The sequence below is a fragment of the Diabrotica undecimpunctata genome, chromosome 1 (assembly GCF_040954645.1).
Source record: "Diabrotica undecimpunctata isolate CICGRU chromosome 1, icDiaUnde3, whole genome shotgun sequence".
NCBI lineage: Eukaryota > Metazoa > Arthropoda > Insecta > Coleoptera > Chrysomelidae > Diabrotica > Diabrotica undecimpunctata.
Window position 1 is genome coordinate 55,333,608 of NC_092803.1, and position 22,921 is coordinate 55,356,528.

The 22,921-nt window shown below is 33.0% G+C and overlaps 3 protein-coding genes across 4 annotated transcripts in view; 2 read left to right on the forward strand and 1 right to left on the reverse strand.

Moving 5' to 3' along the window:
• The window catches only part of LOC140449395 (beta-1,4-glucuronyltransferase 1-like), a 68,860-nt gene extending 53,858 nt beyond the window's left edge, over window positions 1-15,002 (reverse strand). Inside the window, exon 1 of the mRNA XM_072542570.1 lies at window positions 14,980-15,002. The gene's annotated coding sequence lies outside the window, so the exon portion shown is untranslated. The remainder of the gene's footprint in view (window positions 1-14,979) is intronic.
• LOC140449415 (alpha-amylase-like) lies at window positions 291-16,387 on the forward strand. 2 transcript variants are annotated; one of them, XM_072542589.1, is made up of 6 exons: window positions 291-493; window positions 650-807; window positions 864-1,068; window positions 7,967-8,171; window positions 13,802-14,164; window positions 16,211-16,387. In XM_072542589.1, exons 1-6 carry the CDS (start codon window positions 317-319, stop codon window positions 16,267-16,269), a joined length of 1,167 nt encoding a protein of 388 aa, XP_072398690.1. In that variant the 5' UTR covers window positions 291-316; the 3' UTR covers window positions 16,270-16,387. The 2 variants fall into 2 exon arrangements, with proteins under 2 accessions (XP_072398690.1, XP_072398683.1); XM_072542582.1 differs by having other exon boundaries at window positions 16,183-16,357.
• Window positions 16,279-21,644, forward strand: LOC140448042 (alpha-amylase-like). The gene is made up of 3 exons (XM_072541121.1): window positions 16,279-16,393; window positions 17,959-18,141; window positions 21,637-21,644. Exons 1-3 carry the CDS (start codon window positions 16,279-16,281, stop codon window positions 21,642-21,644), a joined length of 306 nt encoding a protein of 101 aa, XP_072397222.1.
• The last annotated feature ends 1,277 nt before the right edge of the window (window positions 21,645-22,921 follow it).

Here is a 22,921-nt window from a genome sequence, read left to right on the forward strand (position 1 = left end):
GGATTTTTTATCATATGTTTGTTTGTATCTGTATTTTTCTTTTTTTGTAATTAGTTACTACCTCTCTAGGGGTACTCTCTAGGTCAGTGTTTTATATATAAATGGGCTTATACTCCCATACAACCATTTTTTAATGCAGGAAAATCCTGATTGTACTTTACAAATGATTGGTTTTTAATAATTTGAGGAAACGATAGAATATTTAGACATAATATTTGACACACAATTTTGACAGCTTATTCCACAGTAATATTTTTAGTTCATGTATAGGTTTTTTACAGACGTGCTTGATGTGATCGATGAGATTTTAAGAAAAATGTTGTTTTGGAAGGCGATATTTCTTATTTACGTAATACAGCAATCATTTTGCCAAAAAGATAATCATTTCACAGTTGGAAGGAGTACCATGGTGCATCTTTTTGAATGGAAATGGAAAGATATAGCTGAGGAGTGTGAAAACTTTCTAGGACCCAAAGGATTTGCAGGAGTGCAGGTAACTTCGAATTTTAAAATCTTAATATACTATTTATATTAGTTTCCTGTTTCCTTCAAAGCTTTTATCCTTTGTTTGATCTTTTAAAGATTCATCTTTTTATACTACTCTTTTATCTTCTTCTTTATACCTTTCACTAGAATTGTATCATTTTAGATATCTCCTCCAACGGAAAACCAAATTATACGAATAACCAGAGCGAACAGACCATGGTGGGAACGGTACCAGCCCGTTAGTTACCAATTTATATCCCGTTCTGGAACTGAAGACGAACTTATTGATATGGTACAACGTTGTAACAATGTAGGAGTTAGGTATACAAGTTATATAAACTGATCAAACTAAGATAATATGTATGGTATTCTTTTAGGATCTATGTTGACGTTTTAATGAATGGTATGGCTCAAAAGGCTGGAAAAGGTATGGGAGGCAATTCTGCTTATCCCAGTATCATGTTCTATCCTGCTGTAACTTATATAAGGGATGAATTTAACAAACCTTGCACAGTTAATGACTATAATGACGCAAATAATGTTAGAAACTGTCAGTTGGTTGGTTTACCAGATCTAAATCAGGTAATGAAAAACCAAATTAGAAAAATATGCTAACGAGAAATTAAACTCATAGTTCGAATTATTTACAGTTGTTAATTTATTTACATTGTATTAAATACTGTTACAACTGGAATATACTGAAACCTAAAACTAAAAGCGTGCTCTAAAATAATAATAAACAATATAAGAGTAATTTCTAGAAAAATATTAAATGTCAGTGACAAGAAAAACACATATTCTAGATTTCTCCAGATAAAACGTTTCTTCTTTTTAAGATGCCTTTTTTATTTATTGAATGTTGGCGATAATTCGGGCATAGTTGCTTCGATCTTGTGCGGCTCTGAAAAGTGCACGGGCGTCGAGGTTTGTTCTTTCCCTCATATTATTTAGCAGTGAGTATTTCCTTCTCTCGATGCCTCGTTTCCCTTCCATTTTTCCCTCCATAATAATTTTTAAAAATTGGTACTTCAAATTTCTAAATATTATATAGACCCAAGTAGGCTGCTTTTCCTCGCTTCATTGTTGCAGAAGTTTTCTTTTTGTCCCTATTCGGCGTAATACTTCGGCGTTGTTGGTTATATGATCTGTCCGAGGAAATTTTAAGGATCTCCTGAACACACATATTTTGAAGGTCCCAAGGCGATTCATGAAGTAAGCTTTTATTGTTAAAGTCTCTACCTCATAAAGCAGCATAAATGTTATTGCTAAGCAGAGTTCTCATATTCATAAATGTTGCTTACTCTGCCTATTTTTGCGAGATATATCTTGACATGCGAAGTTGATTCGCAAATGCGATTGTAGACTATCTAAAACTGAAAGGGAATCAGTAAAAATTATGGAGTAGTTGGTATTATTCTGTATTATAAATTGTATAGTTTCCATAATGGCAAAATCTTCTGCTATAAAAATGGATGTTCTCTTACTCAATTTAAATGTACGTTGTACCTGCAGTGGAACAATAAAAACCACACATGTGCCACAAGAATCTTTTGATGCATCTGTGTAAAAGCTGTATACATTTGGTATTTTTGCCTAATACTTATTGATTATTTCATTATTAAGATATATTTATTCAGAATATCTAGGTATTGTTGCCCGAATATTCAACGATAAAACATTAATCATAACTTTAATTGTTGTAATACTGAAGTCTACTGTGCATCCCGAGAGGCGCACACTGAATTAGTATTTATTGAGGGTTCGTTGACTGCACATCGGTATATTGAGGAAATTTTTGCGAATCACGCAGTACCCTTTTCTCAATATATCGGCGATGATTTTCTATTAATTCAAGATAATGCGCCACCCCACTCCGCAATGTATGTTAAGCAATATTTAGAGGAAGGTGGTATTAATAAAATGAACTGGACAACGTGTTCGCCGGATCTGAACCCAATAGAGCACGTTTGGGACTTTCTTGGTAGAAATAGTAGAGGTTGCGAAGTCGCAAAAGCCTCAATTAACGAACTTCGCTTGGCTCTAGAAGAGAAATGGCAAAACATCCAGCAATATGATATTCGCAACCTCATAGACAGCATGAGCCGACGTGTACAGGCAGTTATAGAGGCTAGGCGAGGGCAGTACAAAGTATTAGGTAATTTTTTAGTAGTTTTTCTTTTTTATTTGCGTACTCAGGTTAAGTTACATTTAAGTTGTTTTTTTTTATGTTTTGTTATTGTTATCATTGTTCATTAAAACCAAGATTATGTCGTTGTTTCTAGATCCTTCACATAATGGAGGTGAGTTTCTGTTTGTAAAGTATGATCCTTTAAGCTCTTTAGTATTTAGGATAGAGATTTTGTAACTAAATGGTGAATTTTTGACTTCACACTTGATCATCATTTTTTCTGCTAATAATTGTCTAGGTTCAACAGTTTCTACTCTTAATGTTTCTATTGGAGTGAATTTCATTGCACCAATGCAGAGTCGCAAAGCTTTGTTTTGTAAATTATCTTATTTTTTAGGTAACGTATTATTTGAACAGACATATAGAAAGCTATCATAATCTATAATGGATCCTATATATGATTTATAAAAAGTCATGGCTGTTTGGGCCTCCGCCCCCCACCCTGTCGTCATAATACATTTTACGAAGTTTAATCCCTTACTACATTTTTGTAAATGTCTCAGTGTGTGCTATAAAGGTTAATTTTTTGTCTAGGGATCTAGTTTAATTTTTATTTGGTTGCTTAAAGAAAAATTAATGTCATTCAGTTTTATGGTAGTACAATTTGGAATATTGTGTCGAGTGAAAATGACCACTTTCGATTTATGTGGAGATAAATCAAAACCTAGATTACGTATGTCCTGGACGAAAGGTATAATTGCTTTGTTCAAACTTTTTAAACTTGTATCATAACTTCTTACATATGTGTAAAAGACGAAATCATCACGTACTGAATAACATTTGCATTAGGTGGAATATCGTGTAAATCATAAGTATATATATATATATATATATATATATATATATATATATATATATATATATATATATATATATATATATATATATATATATATATATATATAAAAGTAATGGCAATAAAACCGATTCTTCTGGTAAACTCTTTGTTACCAAATGATATTCAGACATGATGCCGTTATCTTTTCTGATTGCTATTGATCTATTTATGTAAAGTTTGAGTATGGTGTCTGCTACTTCCTCTGGAACTTGTAAGTTGATCATTTTATTTCGTAACATAGACCAGTCTACACTATTATAAGCTCTTTTTATGTCAAGAAATAATAAAGTTTGGTGGTTATTTCGAGAAAGACATGACTGTATATCTGTCACCAGTTGACCAACAGCATCGCCAGTCCCATAGTTTATTTGAAAATCGAAGTGACTTTATGAAAAGCATTGGTGTTATTAAACCACCATTCTAATCTGTTTTAGACAATTTATTCAACAACTTTTAATATTACGGTAATAAAGAGATAGGTGTGTATGATTCGCTTTTATCTGGGTTTTTATCGTGTTTCAGAAAAGGCACAACGACAACTTTTTTCACTCTTTAGTACTTTCACCGTCTATCCAAATATCGTTCATTATTTGAGCTAAATATATTTTAGCATTAATTGGTAAATGATAAAGCATAGGATACCGAATTTCATCATATGCAGAAGAGATATTTTTTCTATTATCTAATGCGTTTTCTTTTAAACCTATAAACTCTAAAAATATACGATGATTATTCTTGTCTTGTTCTCGTTTGGTCATTAAATGGTTGATATTGTTATGCACCAATGGCTAAGCTATTATGTTAAAGAAATGATCTTGATAGTTAAAGTTACAAGGTTTCTTAGTGATTGTAGTATATCTCTGGATTTTTTTGCTTGGGCCCAGAGCTCTGTAGATGGATATTTTTGTTTAAATTAGCACACCACTTACGCCAGTTATATTTAGCTTTTACTTTGAGATACTTCTTAACTCATGTCTATAACTTCTTTGTTCATTAAGTAATTTTCAAAGTGCTATTTATTTTATAAATGTTCAGTTTATGTTTTCTTTCTCTTAGGAGCCTTATTTATAGGTATCTATCCAAAACTGTAAATATAATTTGTATTTAAAGCCGCAGTGTAGTCATTCCGGAGGCTAGTTTTTGCTTCTAAAAAGGTTTAATTTTGTTCTGTCATAAATTTTTTAATTTTGTTCTACTTAACGAATCTAGGACAACTTTTTGAAATAGATTTATGCTGATCACTTTTAAAATGCTTACAAAAATTATCTTGGGGACCCCTTCATTCATGTTTGTCATCTTTTGTACTGCGACAATATTTTGCTACATGTTCATGTTCAAGATACTTATAGCACTGGATAAATTTATGTATATATGACTCGACTCGACTCGTGAGTCAGTAGCATATTGCTTTCAAAAGTCAATAAAGTCATTAGCCTGAATATATAACCTTTATCTCCGTCTAAGACTATTTTTCTTTTAAATCTAATAACCTCAGTTATAGTAACTATAGGTATTATAAGAAATGTTTCTATTATACAACTTTTAATGACAAATACCTTTTTGAAAATCTTATCTCTCCTGTAACTGTTACAGGAGATATTAAAAGTTTCAAAAAGGTATTTGTCATTAAAAGTTGTAGAAACATTTCTTATAATACCTTTTTCTTTGCAATAAATTATTAGGAATAAATGCAGTTAGATTATGTTCATTTAAATGTTCGTCTTAAAATAAGACGAACATTTAATAAAAAAATCGAATAGAAGAAGAATACCAAGATATGGAAGCCGAAGAACAGGCTGGTTTTCGTGCAGGTCGATCTACAATAGACCATGTCTTCTCTATTACTCAGATAATTGAAAAGAAAATTGCTCGTGGCCAAGAAGTCCATCTGACGTTCCTAGACCTTAGGAAAGCATATGATAGTATCCCGCTTGATAAATTATGGGAGGCACTGGGGAAAACAAATATAAATATTTTTTTTTCCTAAGTTAATGGCACTGGCAAAGCCAAAAGGCCAGTCAAGAAAAATATAAATATAGAATTGATTGAAGCAGTAAAAACGTTGTACTACCAACAAACAACAAGAATTAAAACAGGAAATCTGATAACACCAGGATTCAAAGTGACTAAAGGACTAAGACAAGGATGCTGTATATCCCCAACATTATTCAAAATATACCTCGAAGCAGCACTCAACAAATGGAAGAAAAAATGTACGAATATGGGCATACCACTAATAGACTTAACTTTGTACACTCTGTGCTTTGCGGATGACCAGATCATCATCGCACATTACTCTGAAGACCTTAGTTACATGATGCGAAAACTATTAGAAGAGTTTACAGAGTGGGGTTTGGAAGTGAATATGGAAAAAACTGAGTACATGAGTATCGGAGGAGATCAACATAACCTTCTCGTAGAGGAAAATCAAGAGATCAAACTATGTGCTAACTACAAATACCTAGGAGTAAAGATCACTCAAGACGGAAAATTAGATGCAGCCATTAAGGAACGAAATACACAGGGAAGGAAAGGCATAGTCTTACTAAACAGCGTACTATGGGATAAAAACATCTCTAAAGACAATAAAAGAAGAATATACAACACCATAATAAAAAGTATCACAACATATGGATGCGAAGTGTGGCCCCTAAAAGACAGATCAGAGAAAATGCTTAGAGCAACAGAAATGGACTTCTGGCGCCGCTCGGCGGGAATCTCCAGACGCGACAGAATAACAAACGAGAGAGTCCGAGAAATCATGGGGGTTACACATAATATTGTTGATGACATCAAAACGACACAACTCAGATGGTACGGACACGTAAGGAGAATGCCGGGGAATAGAATACCAAGACAAATTCTTGAATGGCAACCAAGAGGTAGGCGAAGACCAGGTAGGCCTAGAAGTTGGAGAGAAGGAGTTGATAAAGAAATCAGAGAATGAGAACTGGAAGACGATCTATGGAACGATAGAATGAGATGGAGATTGGAAATCGGAAGACGTCGAAGAACGTTGTAAACCGAAATTATATATATAAATGTTCGTCTTTTATTGATTTATTGCCATTTTTCATTGAAGATTCTTTTATAAAAGGTATAAAGTAATTTTTAAATAATTTTTTTGTGATACATGGTACACAGCCAGCCACAGGAACTTAGTTTCCTTGTGGATTTTTTATTAACTTTAACCCAACACGTACCCTATTCTTACATACACTGGCTATACTTGTTATATTTTGGACAGCAACAACCTCATCCTTATTTGTTTTTTCGATAAAGATATACACTTTATTAGAATAAAGATGAGCTTTTTGCAAATTAAACAATTTTTTGAGTAGCTCCTTATCAATGACAGCATTATTTGTTGTATTTTGAATCTCCAAATTATATTCCATAATCATATTGTCCAATCCGCCTTCATCAGGAGGATCTTCTTCCACCATTGTAATGAAACTAAAGTCAATATTATTTATAAACAACACAATTTTACAATAATTACGCACAAACTTTTTATCTATAGATAACGCGTTAGTTTTCGATGAATCCGAGTGGATACGTACTGGACGAAAGATTGAGCACAACTGCTTAGGAAACTTGTTTACAGTAGACTTCTCTTACACGTTTGTTTGCAATGTTTAGTTTTCGTCCAATTTGAATGCGGTAAAGATAACCACCAAGAACTGCGAACAATGGGTGTCTTACTGACATCTAGTTTATAGTACATTTATATTACGTTTATAGTACGTTTATAGTACGTTTATAGTACGTTTATACTACGTTTATAGTACTTTTATAGTACGTTCATAGTACGTTTATAGTACGTTTATAGAACGTTTATAGTACGTTTATAGTACGTTTATAGTACGTTTATAGTACGTTTATAGTACGTATAGCTTGCGATACATTAAGGGCTTCCTTTTGGAGACTGTAAGGACGAATCGAGAACACGTCCTTGAATATTGTTGATAATAACTAATTTTAGATGACCAGAAGAGTCCTTTCAGCTGACACAACACACTACCTGTTACGAAATTTCTCAACCATTGCTAACATTTGACTTTTACTGCGGGTCTTCTTGTTAAACACGTCGATATTTTTTAGTCACTAATTTTAAACTTACATCATTATTCCGTTCATTTCCGCATGGGCGGAAATAATACTCTACTATTGTCATTTTCTCCTGGGTTTTGAGATCCATTTTCACGACGGTTTTAATACTAGAGCACTGTTATAACAATTAAGAACAGAATACCTTATTTCAGGCAGTTAGTTATCGAAAATTTTATATATTAAACAATTATAATATAATTACAGTATGTAGCTTCACTACCGCCTAGAGCTTTGTTGAATTCATTATAAAAGCGGGTTCTACCCGCTTGTGATGTTATTGCCTTTATTACATTAGAACAGAAAAAAGTTTTTTTGCTATCAATTTTTTTATTAATTTTTAGAGTCTTTATAGCGTCCGAAAAAAACTTTTACAATATATAGACAGACTATTGGATTTAGGAGTAGCAGGAATAAGAGTGGATGCAGCAAAACACATGTGGCCTTCAGATCTTAAATATATATACGATAACGCCCAAAATTTAAGTACTCAACACGGATTTGCCGAAGGAACACGACCGTATATTTATCAAGAAGTTCCTGATTTGGGTGAGATTCTAAATAAAATATGAAAGAAAAAAATATAAAATTTTCTTTATTTTTAGATGTGGTTTTTGTGTAATTTAGTTATTTATTTCTATATATTTTTCTGTTGCTTATCCACTACATTTCTTACCATAGATAATACTGTATTCACGTATGGGACGTAACGTTTTAAATTAATCATGTTTTATCATTATTTCTCTTCAGTGCAAGTAGACTACTACTTCATTATATGTAACGATTTGGTGTCACGTGATTTCTGATGAAAACTAAAGCAGTCTTTGAAATCAAAGAATGGAAAAGAAAAGTATTTTTAAAGTGGGTAAACATTTATTTCCTAGCTAAGGGCTTTCGACTTACAAAGCCATCTTCAGAGCTATGGTCCAGTTTTTAAAAGCTTCACCACTAGGAGAGATCTCATTTGGTAGAAAAATACAGAAATTTTTCTTAAAGCTGGTTCTATATTATGATATTTTATTGAAAAACTCCAAAAAAGACTGTGTACAATGGATTCCAAAAAAGACGTTAATAAATTTGGTTATGGTACGGCTGTCAGAACCCGATCATTAATTGGAGTTAAAGCAACATATTTTATTTGTTGCTCTGGGAGCTAGATTATTTTTATGTATTTTTTTTTAATTATGTTCAAATTTTTTTGTTATATCTTGAGTTAAGAGTTTCAAATTGTACTTATAATCCTCACATAATAATATTATCCTTAAAATAATGGGGCGAACTTTCATCACCTAGGTATTAAAAGACTCTTTTAGTGGCATTGGTTAAGTCAATCGGTAAGGCAATGAAACTTAAGGAGTCAAGTCTGCCACATTATCAGATACCAGTAACACTTTGTAAGGTTCGTCACTTTCTAATTATGATTTAAAAATCAATAGTTTTTTATAATCACTAATAGTCAGACCATTCATATTACCGTCAAAAGAATTTCAACATTATAAATATGGTAGAGTGTGCGTAGAACGAAAGATTCATAGCTACCCTAGGAGAGCGTCAGACTTCATTTCGATGTAGATAGTCAAACGAGGATGGCGGGTTAGCTTTTTGTAACGAAAAGTCGTGTCAAGAATTTAGTTTAAGATGTATTAAATTTGAAAAATATTGGTTTTTTATTTTTTTTTATCTATTAGAAGGGTGTAAGAGTGTATTTTGGTTTGGTTTTTTTCGTTCTGAGTAATAATTAACCCGGTGAAATTTTAACACGTTAAGCCCCGGATAAGTTTTCTGTCAGACCGGAACATTTTTTAAATAATTTTGAAATAAGAATGTGTATAACTATTTATTTCTATTCTAAAATAAAAAAAAATACATTTTTTTAAGTAAAAAACAACATGTACCAACACGGTACACACGGTCTATTTATAATTATTTTTGTAATTTGTTATAATGTGGACCATGTGTGCCACATTGGCTCACCCCAGGAAGATAATCAAATACCTTCTCCCTAAGATATTTTAAGTTTTAAAATATAAAAACAATTTAAGTTTTTCAAAGAACATGTATGAATATTCACAAAATTCACTTAACACACATTTATATGCGGTAGTAACCGCACATGCCGGACAAAAAGTGTACACCTTTTTGGCATTCTTCATCGCTAATGTTCTTCCTTCACGGTTCGACAGTTCTTATAACATACTGAACACATTCCCCTTTTGTCTTTGTCGTCCAACGTATGCAGAGTTGTTAAAGTGTTTTCAGAAGTTGTTTGTGGCATTAAAAGACTTTGAACAATCTGTTCACGGAACTCAGTAATTGAGGGAGTTCACAATTGCGGTATTTGTTAGTAATTCTACAGCCAATTTACGATACCACTTTATACTTCGTTGAACAGGGGAATTATATGCAGCCTTTTGATCCGACACATCGATAAAAGATTTTACAGAATTATAGTCAACAATGGTCGATGGTTTGGGAACAGGTCCACGTTTTGTTTAAAGATATATTATCAAAGGAATATGCTTGGTCATTAAACACAAAACGTCCCGTTTACCTTTTCATTTTCCGATAACTACTTTTGTATTACTCTGTAGATATTTCATGTCATCTCTTTTTAATTTTGCATCGACTACCGCTTTTGGATTATGTTTCCTATTGGCACGTAATGTTCCGACTAAATGGGTTTTCCTATTATTTAAATCATGGGCCAAGTAAACACTCGTATAAAAATTATCAGTATATAAAGTTCTGCCTGTATCTAGAAGCAGTTGCGTAAGTTCCATTACCACTCTGGATGCTAACGACTTTTCAGATGGTTGCATCTCTTTTCCACCGTACACTTTTACGGCGTACGTATATCTGCGACGCAAAGTTTAAACAATTTGTGTCTTTTTCAAGAATGTATTGCAAAAAATTAAGTCTATCACAAAATGGCACCATATTTTTGTCAATACATAACGATTCTGTAGAAGTATATATTTTCTGAAACTTTTCATTTAGTATTTAATAATAATAATAATAATCGTTATCTCTCGTTAGCTCTCGTTATCTGAAATGTGAAAGAAGTGTAATATTATTTCAAATCGACTTCTACTTATTTCACACATTTTAGAAACTTCATTCTTGTAAAATAAATTGTTACTCCAATAATCTCTGAGATCGGGTTTTCTGTCTAACCCCATCCAAATAATGAGAGCCAAAAATCGAAGCAATTCTTCTCTATCAGTTGGTCTCCAGTAACTCATAAGCGAATGTTTAGTTATTGATTCATTTGCAATACCAGCAATTATTGTTTGTTCGGTGTATTTATTAGTTTCAGTAACCAACAAAACTTGCATTTGACGGTCGATAAATAGTAGGTAGAAATCTAGTGGTTTGTGGTCTGTCAGTTTTGCAATTTCTTCCTGATTTATTCCTGAAGTAAAGGATAGTTCGAACTTATTGAGATCATCTGGATTTGGCACATCGCTCTATGTTATTTTATTTCTTGATATAACATCATCAATAACAGCTTCCAGACTAACGTTTGAAGATTCAGCTTTTTCTGCAAAGCAAAAAAAAAGTAAACTACAAACAGAAATTGTGCATTCCTAAATAACTTACCTATCCTTCTTGTATTAGGCTTTTTTTGGTTAGAACTAGGACCTGTAGTAAATTCTTTGCAATTTTGTGTTTGTTTGCAAATTTTTGCTTTTTTTCTACGAGACTCATATTCACTACTATATGAGTCTGAAGACCCGTCAGTAACATTTTCATTGAACACTGGATCGGCATCGGAATCATAAAACGTACTTTCAAGCATACTGATATCACTAAAGTCACTCTCCTCAGCAATTCTGCGAAGTTCATCTTCCGATAGTCCTTTACGAAACATGATCTTCTTTTTTAGTTCCACTTTTTAACAAAAACCTGAAGAGAAAATAGTCTTAGCCTCGTTAGACGTTCGAACTGATACTGATTGAAGTATGTTAGAAATTATAATCTAACCTGTTTGTGAACACGTGGTTTAACGGACCAACCTCTGATTTTGTTTACCACAGACCGTTTACACAAATGTATACATAAGAAAGCACGGCAAATGAGATCCTCGACGAGCCACAGCTTTAGGAACACGACACTTCGCTGTGGCCTGATAGGTACACACGGTCCCAGATAAAACTAGAGTGTTTGCCAGTATGGTACACATGGGGTAAACGAATACGAAGCAGATATAAGTGCTACAATCAATGACAAAGAGGTAGAAGTAAAGACCAAAAAGCTTAAAAGCAGAAAATTACCTGAAACAGATGGTATACCCAATGAACTCTTAAAATATGGAGGCCCTGAACGTGCAAGTAAACTGTCACAATTATTTAACAAAATCTTAAATGACACAGAAACACCAGAGGAATGGCATAAGAGCATCACAATCCCCATATTTAAAAAAGGACAAAAAACTTACCCACAAAACTACAGAGGAATAACCCTCTTAAATACAACGATGAAACTTTTCACGAATATTCTTAAGGACAAATTGAAAATCATATCACTAATGCTGAAGAACAACAAGTTTTTACAAGAGGGCGGTCTATAACAGATGCAGTATTCATAACAAAACAAATAAAAGAAAAAGCTATAGAGTTCGGCATACCAGCGTATATTTGCTTCATTGATCTGGCGAAGGCGTTTGACAGGGTTTGCCTGGGAGACATTCTAAATATATTAATAGAAAATAAAACACCGACCAACATAACAAAGATAGTCCATAACCTAAATAACAACAATGTAACCAAAGTTAGAGCAGGAGACCAATTCACTGAAAATATTCCAACACAGGAAGGAATTAGACAAGGCGACAATTTAAGCCCCTTATTGTTTAACCTACTCATGGGCAAAATTATAAACAAAGTAACATCTCTCAATCTCGGATACAGAATAAGCAACAAAAGAATTGGTATGGTGTGTTACGCAGATGATGCAGCAATTATTGCCGAATCAAAAGATGATCTTCAGAGACAGCTCTTTCAGTTCTTTCAAATAAGCCGCCAACTAAATATGACCATTTCTACCAACAAAACTAAATGTATGAAAATAGCAAAAGATCCGCTCAGATGCAAGTTAGTGGTTGAGAAGAACCCCATAGAATAGGTGATGCAATTCAGATATCTGGGCATAGATATATCAAGCACACACGACCCAGTAAAAGACCTAAGGAATCAGATCAACAAAGCAACCGCATTGTCGGGATGTCTCCTGGAGATAGTCTGGTCAAATCCGTATATGCACACAGATAGTAAAATTAGAATCTAGAAGACTTGCATACGACCGATCATGGCATATGGCATAGAAGTGCGCGAAGAGACCAACAAAACGAAACAGATACTAAGGGTTGCTGAAATGAAAACGCTAAGAACAATAGTGGGAAAAACTAGAAGAGACAGGGTGAGAAATATAAACGCCAGAGAGCAGTGCAAAATTCAAGATATTGTAAGATAGAAAAGGCAGCGTAAGAGGATGTGGTACAATTATGTAAGACAAATTGATGAGAATAGACTCCCAAAAATTGCCCTAGAAAAGAAGCCGCCCGGTTTAAGACCTCCCGGAAGACCACCTAAAAGATAGAGAGATAGTTGGCAATCTCCCAGGAAATTAACCAGAGGCAGCTTCAGAATTAAATAAATTGAAAGATCTCCAAAAAGTAGAAGAAGAAGAAGAAGAAGAAGAAGAAGAAATTAATAATTAAAGTAACCATTACAGCAATATAATACGCTTTGGGAAGTTATCTTGATACTTTACTGGCGCCCACAATTTTATTTTTAGTTCGTCCTTTACATCACTACTCTTTTCTTGTTCACTTATCCTTAATTCTATCAGTTTGTCATATTCATTTTCAGGTTACTGTCTTTTAAACGCATGCAAATGGTCTGAATCCTGCCTGAGATTAATTGGTTATCATCTAACATAGCCTGCTATCCCAGCTGCTTTAAGTCTCAATATTGTGTTGTGAGCACATCTCTTTTATTTTTGTTACATTGGCCACTACATCCGCCAATCCTCCATTCTTGTTAAATTGGTGCTTTCAACAAAAGCCCACATATACAAATTGTTTTACACCTTGGCAGTAAAATTAAAGACCTTATAAATTTTTCTTAGATTTGTTAAATATATAAAACAATTTTAATAAACAGTGCAATATATTTTAGGAGGTGAAGCTGTTTCTAAATTCGAGTACGTAGATATTGGAGATGTCCTAGAATTCAATTTTGGAGTTCAGCTAGGAAACATTATCCAAGGCAACCAACTACTCCACATCCTTAAAGATTGGGGGTCACCGTCTTGGTACTTGGTAAAAGCGCAAGATGGTGTTGTTTTTATAGACAATCATGACAACCAAAGGCTTCAAGACACTAGAATTCTTTCATTTAAGAAGCCCAAATTGTATAGAGCTGCTAATTCTTTTATGTTAGCACATCCGTTTTTCACCCCTAGGTTGATGTCTAGCTTTTTATTTGAAGATCATGATCAAGGGCCTCCTTCGGATGAAAATGACGACATTACTTCACCAGGTAAGCTGTTTAAAAATCTATTTTTCTACTTTATTTATTCACGGTAAAAAACCTTTTTTCCTATTTAGTATTCAATCTGTTACAGGTATCGTGATACCTTGACTTCTGTAGCGACAAGTTAATTACGAATAATTAAACTTTTGTATTCAAAAATTAAATAAAATAATCTCATATTAAAATTTACAATTTTGCAATTGAAATGTGTTCCTCAATGACGGTTTTTTTGTATATATTACACGGACCGATGCAAATGGTGTCTCAATGATTACTAAAAACTAAAACTCAATACAGAACACGCGCTCTTTGTTTTTAAAAGCCAGACCATAAACTTTTATTATCGGGCTGGTCGTTATATCAATTTCGTTTCCCATAAATGCAACGCACTCAAAATGTATAATTAAAGTGTTGAGCATATCTAATATCTGTAGTAAATAAACATATTGAAAAAACAGATTTCTATTTCTTATATATATAAACCATTTGCGAAAATGTAAATTTTAATATGAGATTGTTTTTTTTTTAACTTTTGAATACAAAAATTTAATTCGTAATTAGCTTGTCGCTATAGCCTTTTTAAAAACAAAACAAAACGAACTTTAAATTTATGATTGGGTATGTATCAATTCTCAAAAAAAAATAGTGCTAACTGTCATATGTCAATACTAAATTTTAAAACTTTGAGAATAATTAATATGACAGCTAGCCAATCCTTGACATTTATAATTTTACTTATTACAATTTCTTAACTTGTCTTAAAAGCAATTATTGGTGGAAAATCTCTATTTTTACATTTAAAGTTTAACAAAAAAAATTACCTGAATTTCACTAAATGTTATTTTTTTCCCTTAAAAGTTCTGGGGCTGGAACTGGACTCAAATTCACTGCAACACAAACAAATGCACTGCGAAAATAGTCTGAAATGACCTGGGACAAACAAAATGGGGGTGGAAGCTGGGTACTGGGACGCAACCTTTGAAACTTGGCTTCTTAAAAACTCAAACGCAATGGAACGATGTGGGTATCTTTTTAAGTTGTTGTAAACGCCGTTCTTCAAATCCCTTAGGTGAGAGACGGCACGAAACAAAAAGAGTGATTACTCTTATTTAAATCGACACATTACATTCGAGTATAATTAACTTTTTTTACAAACAAATTTGCCGGTTACTTCAGACTACTCACGCCGCGTCTTCTCTCTATAAAATCTCAAACCCAACTTCTTAAATTTCACATAAAACTTCACACTGCTACCATAATTCACATTTTTCTATGACAAAAGACAAAAAACGAAAAAATATTACGAATTTGAAGAAAAATTTGGACTGACACCGAAACCGAAACTGAGAGTGAGAGTCTTTTAAAAATCGTTTACCCAACTAAGTATAAACAAAGCATAAACCAACATATTCCTGTTTAGTTGACGCGCAAAATATCCTAAAGCGGCTTCACGATCAAAGAATACCGAAGAAATAAACATCTGTGATATATAAACAAACTTTAAAATGTGTTTATTATCAACTCCAGCGACGCAAAAGGATTAAAAATACTTTTTCGGTGTTTTAACATATTCAAAGTGATTTAAAATGCTACAGGCTTTCTTGTAATTAGTTTTTCCTGGTCTTTTTGTTCCTTTTTTATTTCTTCTCTTATCTTTGTTACTACCATGTAATGATCGCTGCCAATACCGGGTCATCTGTGTACTTTTGTATAAATTACTTCTATTATTGCATTTTGCATTATTTTTAAGTATACCTTTTATATATTATATATTATTTTCCTACATAGAGTAGATATATTATTTTCGTGATTGATGACACCCTGTGCGACATTTATTTCTTGGTCATATTCATGTATTTCCTTCTGGCACGGATGACCATGATGATCCGTGCTTCTGGTAATAATATTTAAATTAATAGAAGTGTTATTTTCTTACATTTGTACATTTTTTTACATGTGTACATTTTCTTTTACTATGATATTTTTTAAATATATCATTATTAGAAAATTTTGTTAATTTCTAGTACAACAAGATGTAATTCTAATCTCCAGGATTCAGTCCAGATGGATCATGCAACAATGGATGGGTCTGTGAACATCGGTGGCATTAGATCTACAATATGGTCAGGTTCAGAAATGTGTGCTTGGGTACAAGAATTACCAATTGGTGGGACAATGGACAGAATCAGATAGCTTTTGGACGAGAAAATCAAGGATTCATAGCAATGACTATAGGTAGGTTCGTATTTAAGATTTCAAGTCCTTGGTAATAGGTAGCGGTACTGCTTAAAAATAATAATCATGTGCCTCTTTCTTGTTTCCATTTACATACATATTGTAGAAATTATACCGTAATTTTGTACTTCCGTTAGTTTTAATGATATTAGGATCTCTTTATTATTTATATGACATGTATTCTGTATTTTGTGGATGCTTTTTTGTATAATAGGTTAGACGATACATGTATTTGAACTTTTTTCAAAATTTGAAACTTCTTCTTCTTTCTTCTTTTATGTAGGCTTTAAAGCCTGTTTCCTGTTCAATATTAGCCTTCTAAATTTTTTAAATTGTCGCACCATCTTTGCTTGGTCTGCCAATACTTCTTCGTCCATTTGGTGACATCTCATGCTATTCATACTATCCTATCATCTGCCATTCTACTAATGTGTTCATTTCACTCCTGTTTCCGTTTTTTCACCCATCCATTTATGTCTTCTATATTGCATGCTCTTCTTATGTTTTCGCTTCTCTCCCTATCCAACAGAGTTTTCCCTGATATTCGTCGGAGTATTTTCATCTCTGTTGTTTCTAGTAATGGTCTCGTTTTAGATGTGTCAGGTCTTGTCTCCGCCGTGTCTGTTAATTGCTGCTTTATAGATTCTTGTTTTTGTGTCTTGTTTTAGGTGTTTCTTCTTACAGATTGCGTCATTAAGAGATCCCTCCGCTTTACTTGCTTTTATGCTTTGTTGTCGTACTTCTTCTTCAACATCTCCGTAACTAGTTATATCTATTCCCAGATATCATTTTTCAAAATTTTTTATCAAAATTTTAAACAAAAATGTAAATTAATGTCAAAATTTATAAAATATCGTTTAAATGTTTATGTTACCATATGGTAACGCTGGCCATTTGCCGGCATGTGTTATGTTGTCTAATCGTAGGTCTTTTGTATATTCCTAATTTGATCGATCCATCTTGTTGGAGATCTTTTTCGTGATCTTCAGTGTCTGCTCTTATAACATGTCCAAAGTTATGACTTTGCTGGATAGCCGTTTGCTAACTTATGGTTCATTTAAAATTAAAATATTTGTCCTTTGCTCGGTCCAAGTACTTCGTAACATTCTTCTCTAACAGAACATTTCAGTGGCGACTATCTGTTTTCTCTCCGCTTGTCATAGGGTCCAAAATTCACATTCGAGTGTCAGTATTGGGAACATTAAGCAGTTGTTCAACCTCATTTTTAGAGTTCGTAAAATTTGAGTGTCCTTCCATAGTTTGGTCATCTTTCCTAAGGTGACTTTGGCCTCACATCTACGTTTTATTGATTTCTGTAGCGATCCTGTGTTTGTGATCAATGGTCCCAGATAAAAATTTGAGCTCATAACCTCAAACCGGTCAAGATGATTGTTATGTAGTCTATTCATTATTATGATCTTTGTCTTTAATACGTTTAGCTGCAGACCAAATATTTACCGCCGTAACTTAGGTACATAAATAAAAAATAGCGACAGTAATGATTATAAAGCACACTCAGTGGTACTTTTATTGACCACTAGATACAACATTTGAATTTGTTTTAGAGGGAGATATTAATGCAATCCTACAAACTTCTTTACCACCTGGTACATACTGTGATGTAATTTCTGGCGATTTAATTGATGGTGAGTGCACAGGCAAGGTGGTTGTTGTGGACCAAGAAGGAAGAGCTGACATTTATTTGGATGTAGACGGAGAAGACTATATGTTGGCCATACATATTGGGGGTAAGTATTGATACTAAATACTACTGCTACTAAATATTTTGTAGTAGGCTATCAGCAAAAAAAAATCACTTCGATTTTTTATAAAATGTAAAGTTTTTGGGTTAATCGTGAAAAATCGATTAATAACATTGGAAATTGTGAAATTTTCAATCAAGAATAGGTGTAAAGAGTAGAATACTACAACAATTTTGTATGAAATAAATACTTGAAATGTTAGACAAATATTTAGTGATTTAGGCGCAGTGCCCGACGATAGCGCCCTGGTGGTTATATACGTTGATTACTAAAAATCCTTAAAATGTTTAATACAGAATCCAAATTAACAACTATAGGTCCCTTTATTTAAGCCAAAGACAAGCGACAAAGTAAAAAGACGCATAGCAATAGCAAACAGTAGTAGTTTGCTATTGCTATGCTATTGCCATAGTCTAGTCAGGATAGCATTTGAACTCGCATAGCGAGCTGCCCCAAGTTTTATTATTCAAACCTTTAGGGAGGTCCATAATAGTGTAAATTTAAAATTACGACTGCATTCCACCGTTGCATCAGCCGCCATCTTGATTTTAAAGGAGAACCGTTTTTACTTAATATCTCTGTCATTGTCAACTTTTAGACATAAGGGTGAGGACCTAAAATGTAGCAAATGCAATTTCCTACAATTTCTTTTTAACAAAATTTTTCGAGTGATTGATATTTCCAAATTAAGAAGGAAATAATGATAGGGGGGAAGTACAATTATTTAATCACGTTTATTATTAACTTAAACAAGCTTAACAAGCAATATAAAATAATATCCCGTAGCGACGAGTACATGTCGTCGAAGAGTTTTACGAGGAATTTGGAAGTAGACGAGAAGATCAAACAGGAATACAAACAGCCATTTCAAAGAAGATCATGAATGAAAGTTCCGAACTAATGCCAGAGATAAAGTTAGATAAGAGTCGACAAGCGTTGAGAAAAATGGATTGAATTTAATTGAATTAAATTCAGGAAACTGTTTAATATATGTTTGCAGCAGAGAGAGGTGCCCAAAGAATGGAACAATGCTATAATCATCATGTTGCATAAAAAAAGAGATAGAACAGACCTAGAAAATGATAGACCTATTAGCCTCTTGAACCACATATACAAGCTCTTCCCTAAATAAAAATGTTCCTTCGCGTAGAAGATATATGTTTGAATTATATCAGCTATGCACATGCACAGATCTAGATATTGTGATTTTTATTAAAATGCACAGTATAAGATGGGCTGGAAACATTGCTAGGATGTCAGATAATAAATAAACAAAGAGATTGGCATTATCAAGCTCAGGGGATAGAAGAAGTAGCGTACGACCGCGTAGAAGTTGGATTGATGATGTAGAAGATCTTAAGATTCTAATGGTAGAAAATGAAGGAAAGTTGCTAGGAATAGACGGGAATGGCGACAGTCTGTGAGCAGGTCAAGATCCACAAATGATTGTTGAACCAATTATAATGATGAGTGACTTAGGTACAGTAATTTAACATGGAGAAAACAAATATATAATCCTATGAGCTATACGTGGACTACAACTTTTAGCGCCTAATATACCAGACTCTATTCAATACGACAACCATCTGATTCAGTACAAATCTTATTCTAATGTTTAAACTCATAATATAATTATGTTTACTATACCTGTAGTCTTCTAGCTTCAGCTGAGTACTGAGTAGTCAGTAGCTTCAGCAGAAAGAATTTGTTTAAGTTAAAAATTATTATCTAAACATTATTTGAGAAATAGTATGAAATATGACAAATTGTCTAATTTAGCAGTCAAGACTCAAAACATAAATTACAAATCCTTACTAGAGAATCTTGGCAATATACAAAGCCGATATTACATTTTTGAAAAAATTTGTAACTACGAATTACAAAATAAACACAAGTTAAATACAAAATAAACATCTTTTCCCAATTCGGTTTGCTGTTCAATATTCTCCCTAAGCCCACTTATATTTCTTTCATTATCATGAGTATGTCACAGGTTTGATTTGAAGATATTTGGTTTATTGACCTATTGAGTAGATTTCGGAACACGTACCGAAAAAAAGGGCCACCCTAATGCGAACTTACTGTGTACGTCGATATTAGTCCACACCATTCACACTTTGGTAAATCACTAAACAATTTGTAAGCTATTTTGTAGTTCCATCCTTCCATCTACATTTCTGCCTGGTGTACTTTTTATAGATATCAATACGAGTAAACTATTTTAGTTAAGCGTGTCAATACTAGATGGCGCAACAGATTCATTTATTTTTATTTGTATTAATAAGAAACGAGAATTTCAACATTTTTATTTCTAAAAAAGAGAAAGTAATGAAATTTATATGTAAATACCTATCATAAAGCAAATATTTGTCTCGTACATCATTTTTTGTATCTATTACATGTAGCATTTAGATAATTTAAAAATCGCCAGGAGCGTAATAAGGTTGAGAGTTCCATGTATTTATGTAATAATATTTAATGCTGTACCGACTTATTGGAACTGCTCGATAACTTATTTTCTAGCTTTATTACCGTCACTACTTCCGCTTTCCATCCTTGGGATATTAGGAGTAATTAACGCCATAATATTTGATTACTGAATATTGTTGCAATATCCTTTTCTTCTAAAACCATGTTTGTTGGGATTATTATATGATATATGAATTAGTATAATATATATATAAATCAACAAATCATCTAAAAATTTTTATTACGGTAAACCGTTGATTGAATATTTCATATAACATTTCTATAATATTTCAATCAACGGGTAGATAAACAAAACGGCACACGGTATTTCAGATATTTAAAAATGTAGATAATAGGATAAAAACAAATAAAATATGCTCCTCGACAATGCAGATAATGGAATCCATAAAATGTATGTTATTTCTACAGTTAGATTATTCCAAACTTCAATGGGAATAATATAAATAAATATTCGTCTAACAGAATTGTACATTTGGTACAAAATATAATTTTATATTAAATATTCAGGAATTAAAAAATATATTTGGGAATACTTCTTACAAGATTCTATATCGTGCACCGTTGACTATCATTTTATTTGGGAATATATTTTTTGAATAAACTATTCTTAGGGGAAAGTGGTCCACATTCGGCATATTGGCCTTGAGAAGCCAAATTTGAAAAAACTGTTTACATAATTCAGAAAACAATATTTTTTTATGAAACTGTAACTTATTAGGAACTTGTTTGAAAAGAGAAAAAAATCTAGACATAAAGTTGGCTCATATTTTTGTATTTTTAAATTTTTTTACAATTGGCCGAAACTACCCCACATAGGGGGTAGTTTCGGCCATATGAAGGGGCACATTCGGCTATATATCAAAATACACTAAAAGTAAATATGAGTAAGGGAAAAGTACCTACCTATAAACTTAATTAAACATGGATTTTATCTTACGTTTAAACCAGAAAAGTTAACATTAAATTTGTAAACACTTGATGTTCTTGCAGTTCCATGAGTGGAAGAAAAAGGCAAAATAGCTGCAATATATTTTTTTGCTATTACTGCAATGTCTTGGACAATGGGAAACAAGAAGTTGTTTGTATTATTTTTGGGGCGCAGAAATTTGACCTCGTAATCCTCATCTTGGAAAGAAGTTATTTGACCTACATAAAAAATGTCTATTTTGGAAACAAGAAATTTTACAAGAACAAAATTTCCGGCGCCAATATTTTCATTGTCAGGGGTGGCTTTAAAATCTTCAAAATCTTCTTCGCCGTCGTCTGACGAACAATCTTGCAAAACTACGTCAGGGCTAGACTCGCTTGACATAGAAATATTTCTTTTCCTACTCACTGTAATCAAATCTTTTTTTACTGATGCCTTATTCTGTTTTAAACTTAGTTTCCTTTTTCTCTCTGCATCTAAACTTTGTCTTTTTTCGTATTCCGGCGTGTCTGTATATATTGTTGAATGTGCTTTTCTCTTATTTATTTGTTTTTTCTTTTCTTCAAGTTGTTTCTTTGGATATGGTCTAATTTTACTCAGTGTGTTAGTCGATGTGGGAAGAACTTGAGGCGAGCCTGGAGGTGTTTTATTAATAATTTTTTCTACTATTCAGCTTGATGTCGAAGGAATTTGCGGAATTGTTTCGGTGTTTAATTCACTTTGTATGGTATCAATAGAACTAACGTCTTTGTTTTCCATTAATGGTTTATCGGTTACCTTGCTTGACATAAAATATGTATCACTGTGTCGATTTATTGGCCACAGACCAGTATTTTTAAACGAAATGGTTATATTTTTAATTGTGAATGCACATTCATATGCCTTCTTAGCCAAGCGCGCCACATCTCGAATTGTAAGGGTTTTTGCAGGATTTAAAAGTAGCCAGTCATGCTGAGCTGTAGCTAAATAGGACTTAAACGGTCCAAATACGGCAACATTTAGTGGCTGAGTTCTATGTGTCGTATGATGTGGAAAAGATAGTAAAACGATCCCCTCTTTTCTATATAATTAAATGGCTTTCACAGATATGTGGGATTCGTGGTTGTCCAAGAGCAGAAGTACCTTGCTTTCCACAGAACATTTAACAGAATTTGCAAAGTGTTTTAGTACTTTTGGGAAAAGGTCAGACGTCATCCATACTTTCTTATTCCCTAACGCCATGGCAGATGTTGGGTATTCGTCGCCTAAATATTCTTCAGGGTTTCTAATTCTAGGATACACAAAGACTGGTGGTACTGCTCCACCAGCTGCACTAATCATCCCTACGAACGTCACAAGTTCACCTCT

Coding starts and splice junctions, on each gene's coding strand:
- LOC140449415 (XM_072542582.1), top strand. CDS start 317: ATGTTGTTTTGGAAGGCGATATTTCTTATTTACGTAATACAGCAATCA. Junction 808..863: donor TGTAACAATGTAGGAGTTAG/GTATACAAGTTA, acceptor GTATTCTTTTAG/GATCTATGTTGACGTTTTAA. Junction 8,172..13,801: donor TCAAGAAGTTCCTGATTTGG/GTGAGATTCTAA, acceptor AATATATTTTAG/GAGGTGAAGCTGTTTCTAAA.
- LOC140448042 (XM_072541121.1), top strand. CDS start 16,279: ATGGTCAGGTTCAGAAATGTGTGCTTGGGTACAAGAATTACCAATTGG. Junction 16,394..17,958: donor ATTCATAGCAATGACTATAG/GTAGGTTCGTAT, acceptor AATTTGTTTTAG/AGGGAGATATTAATGCAATC.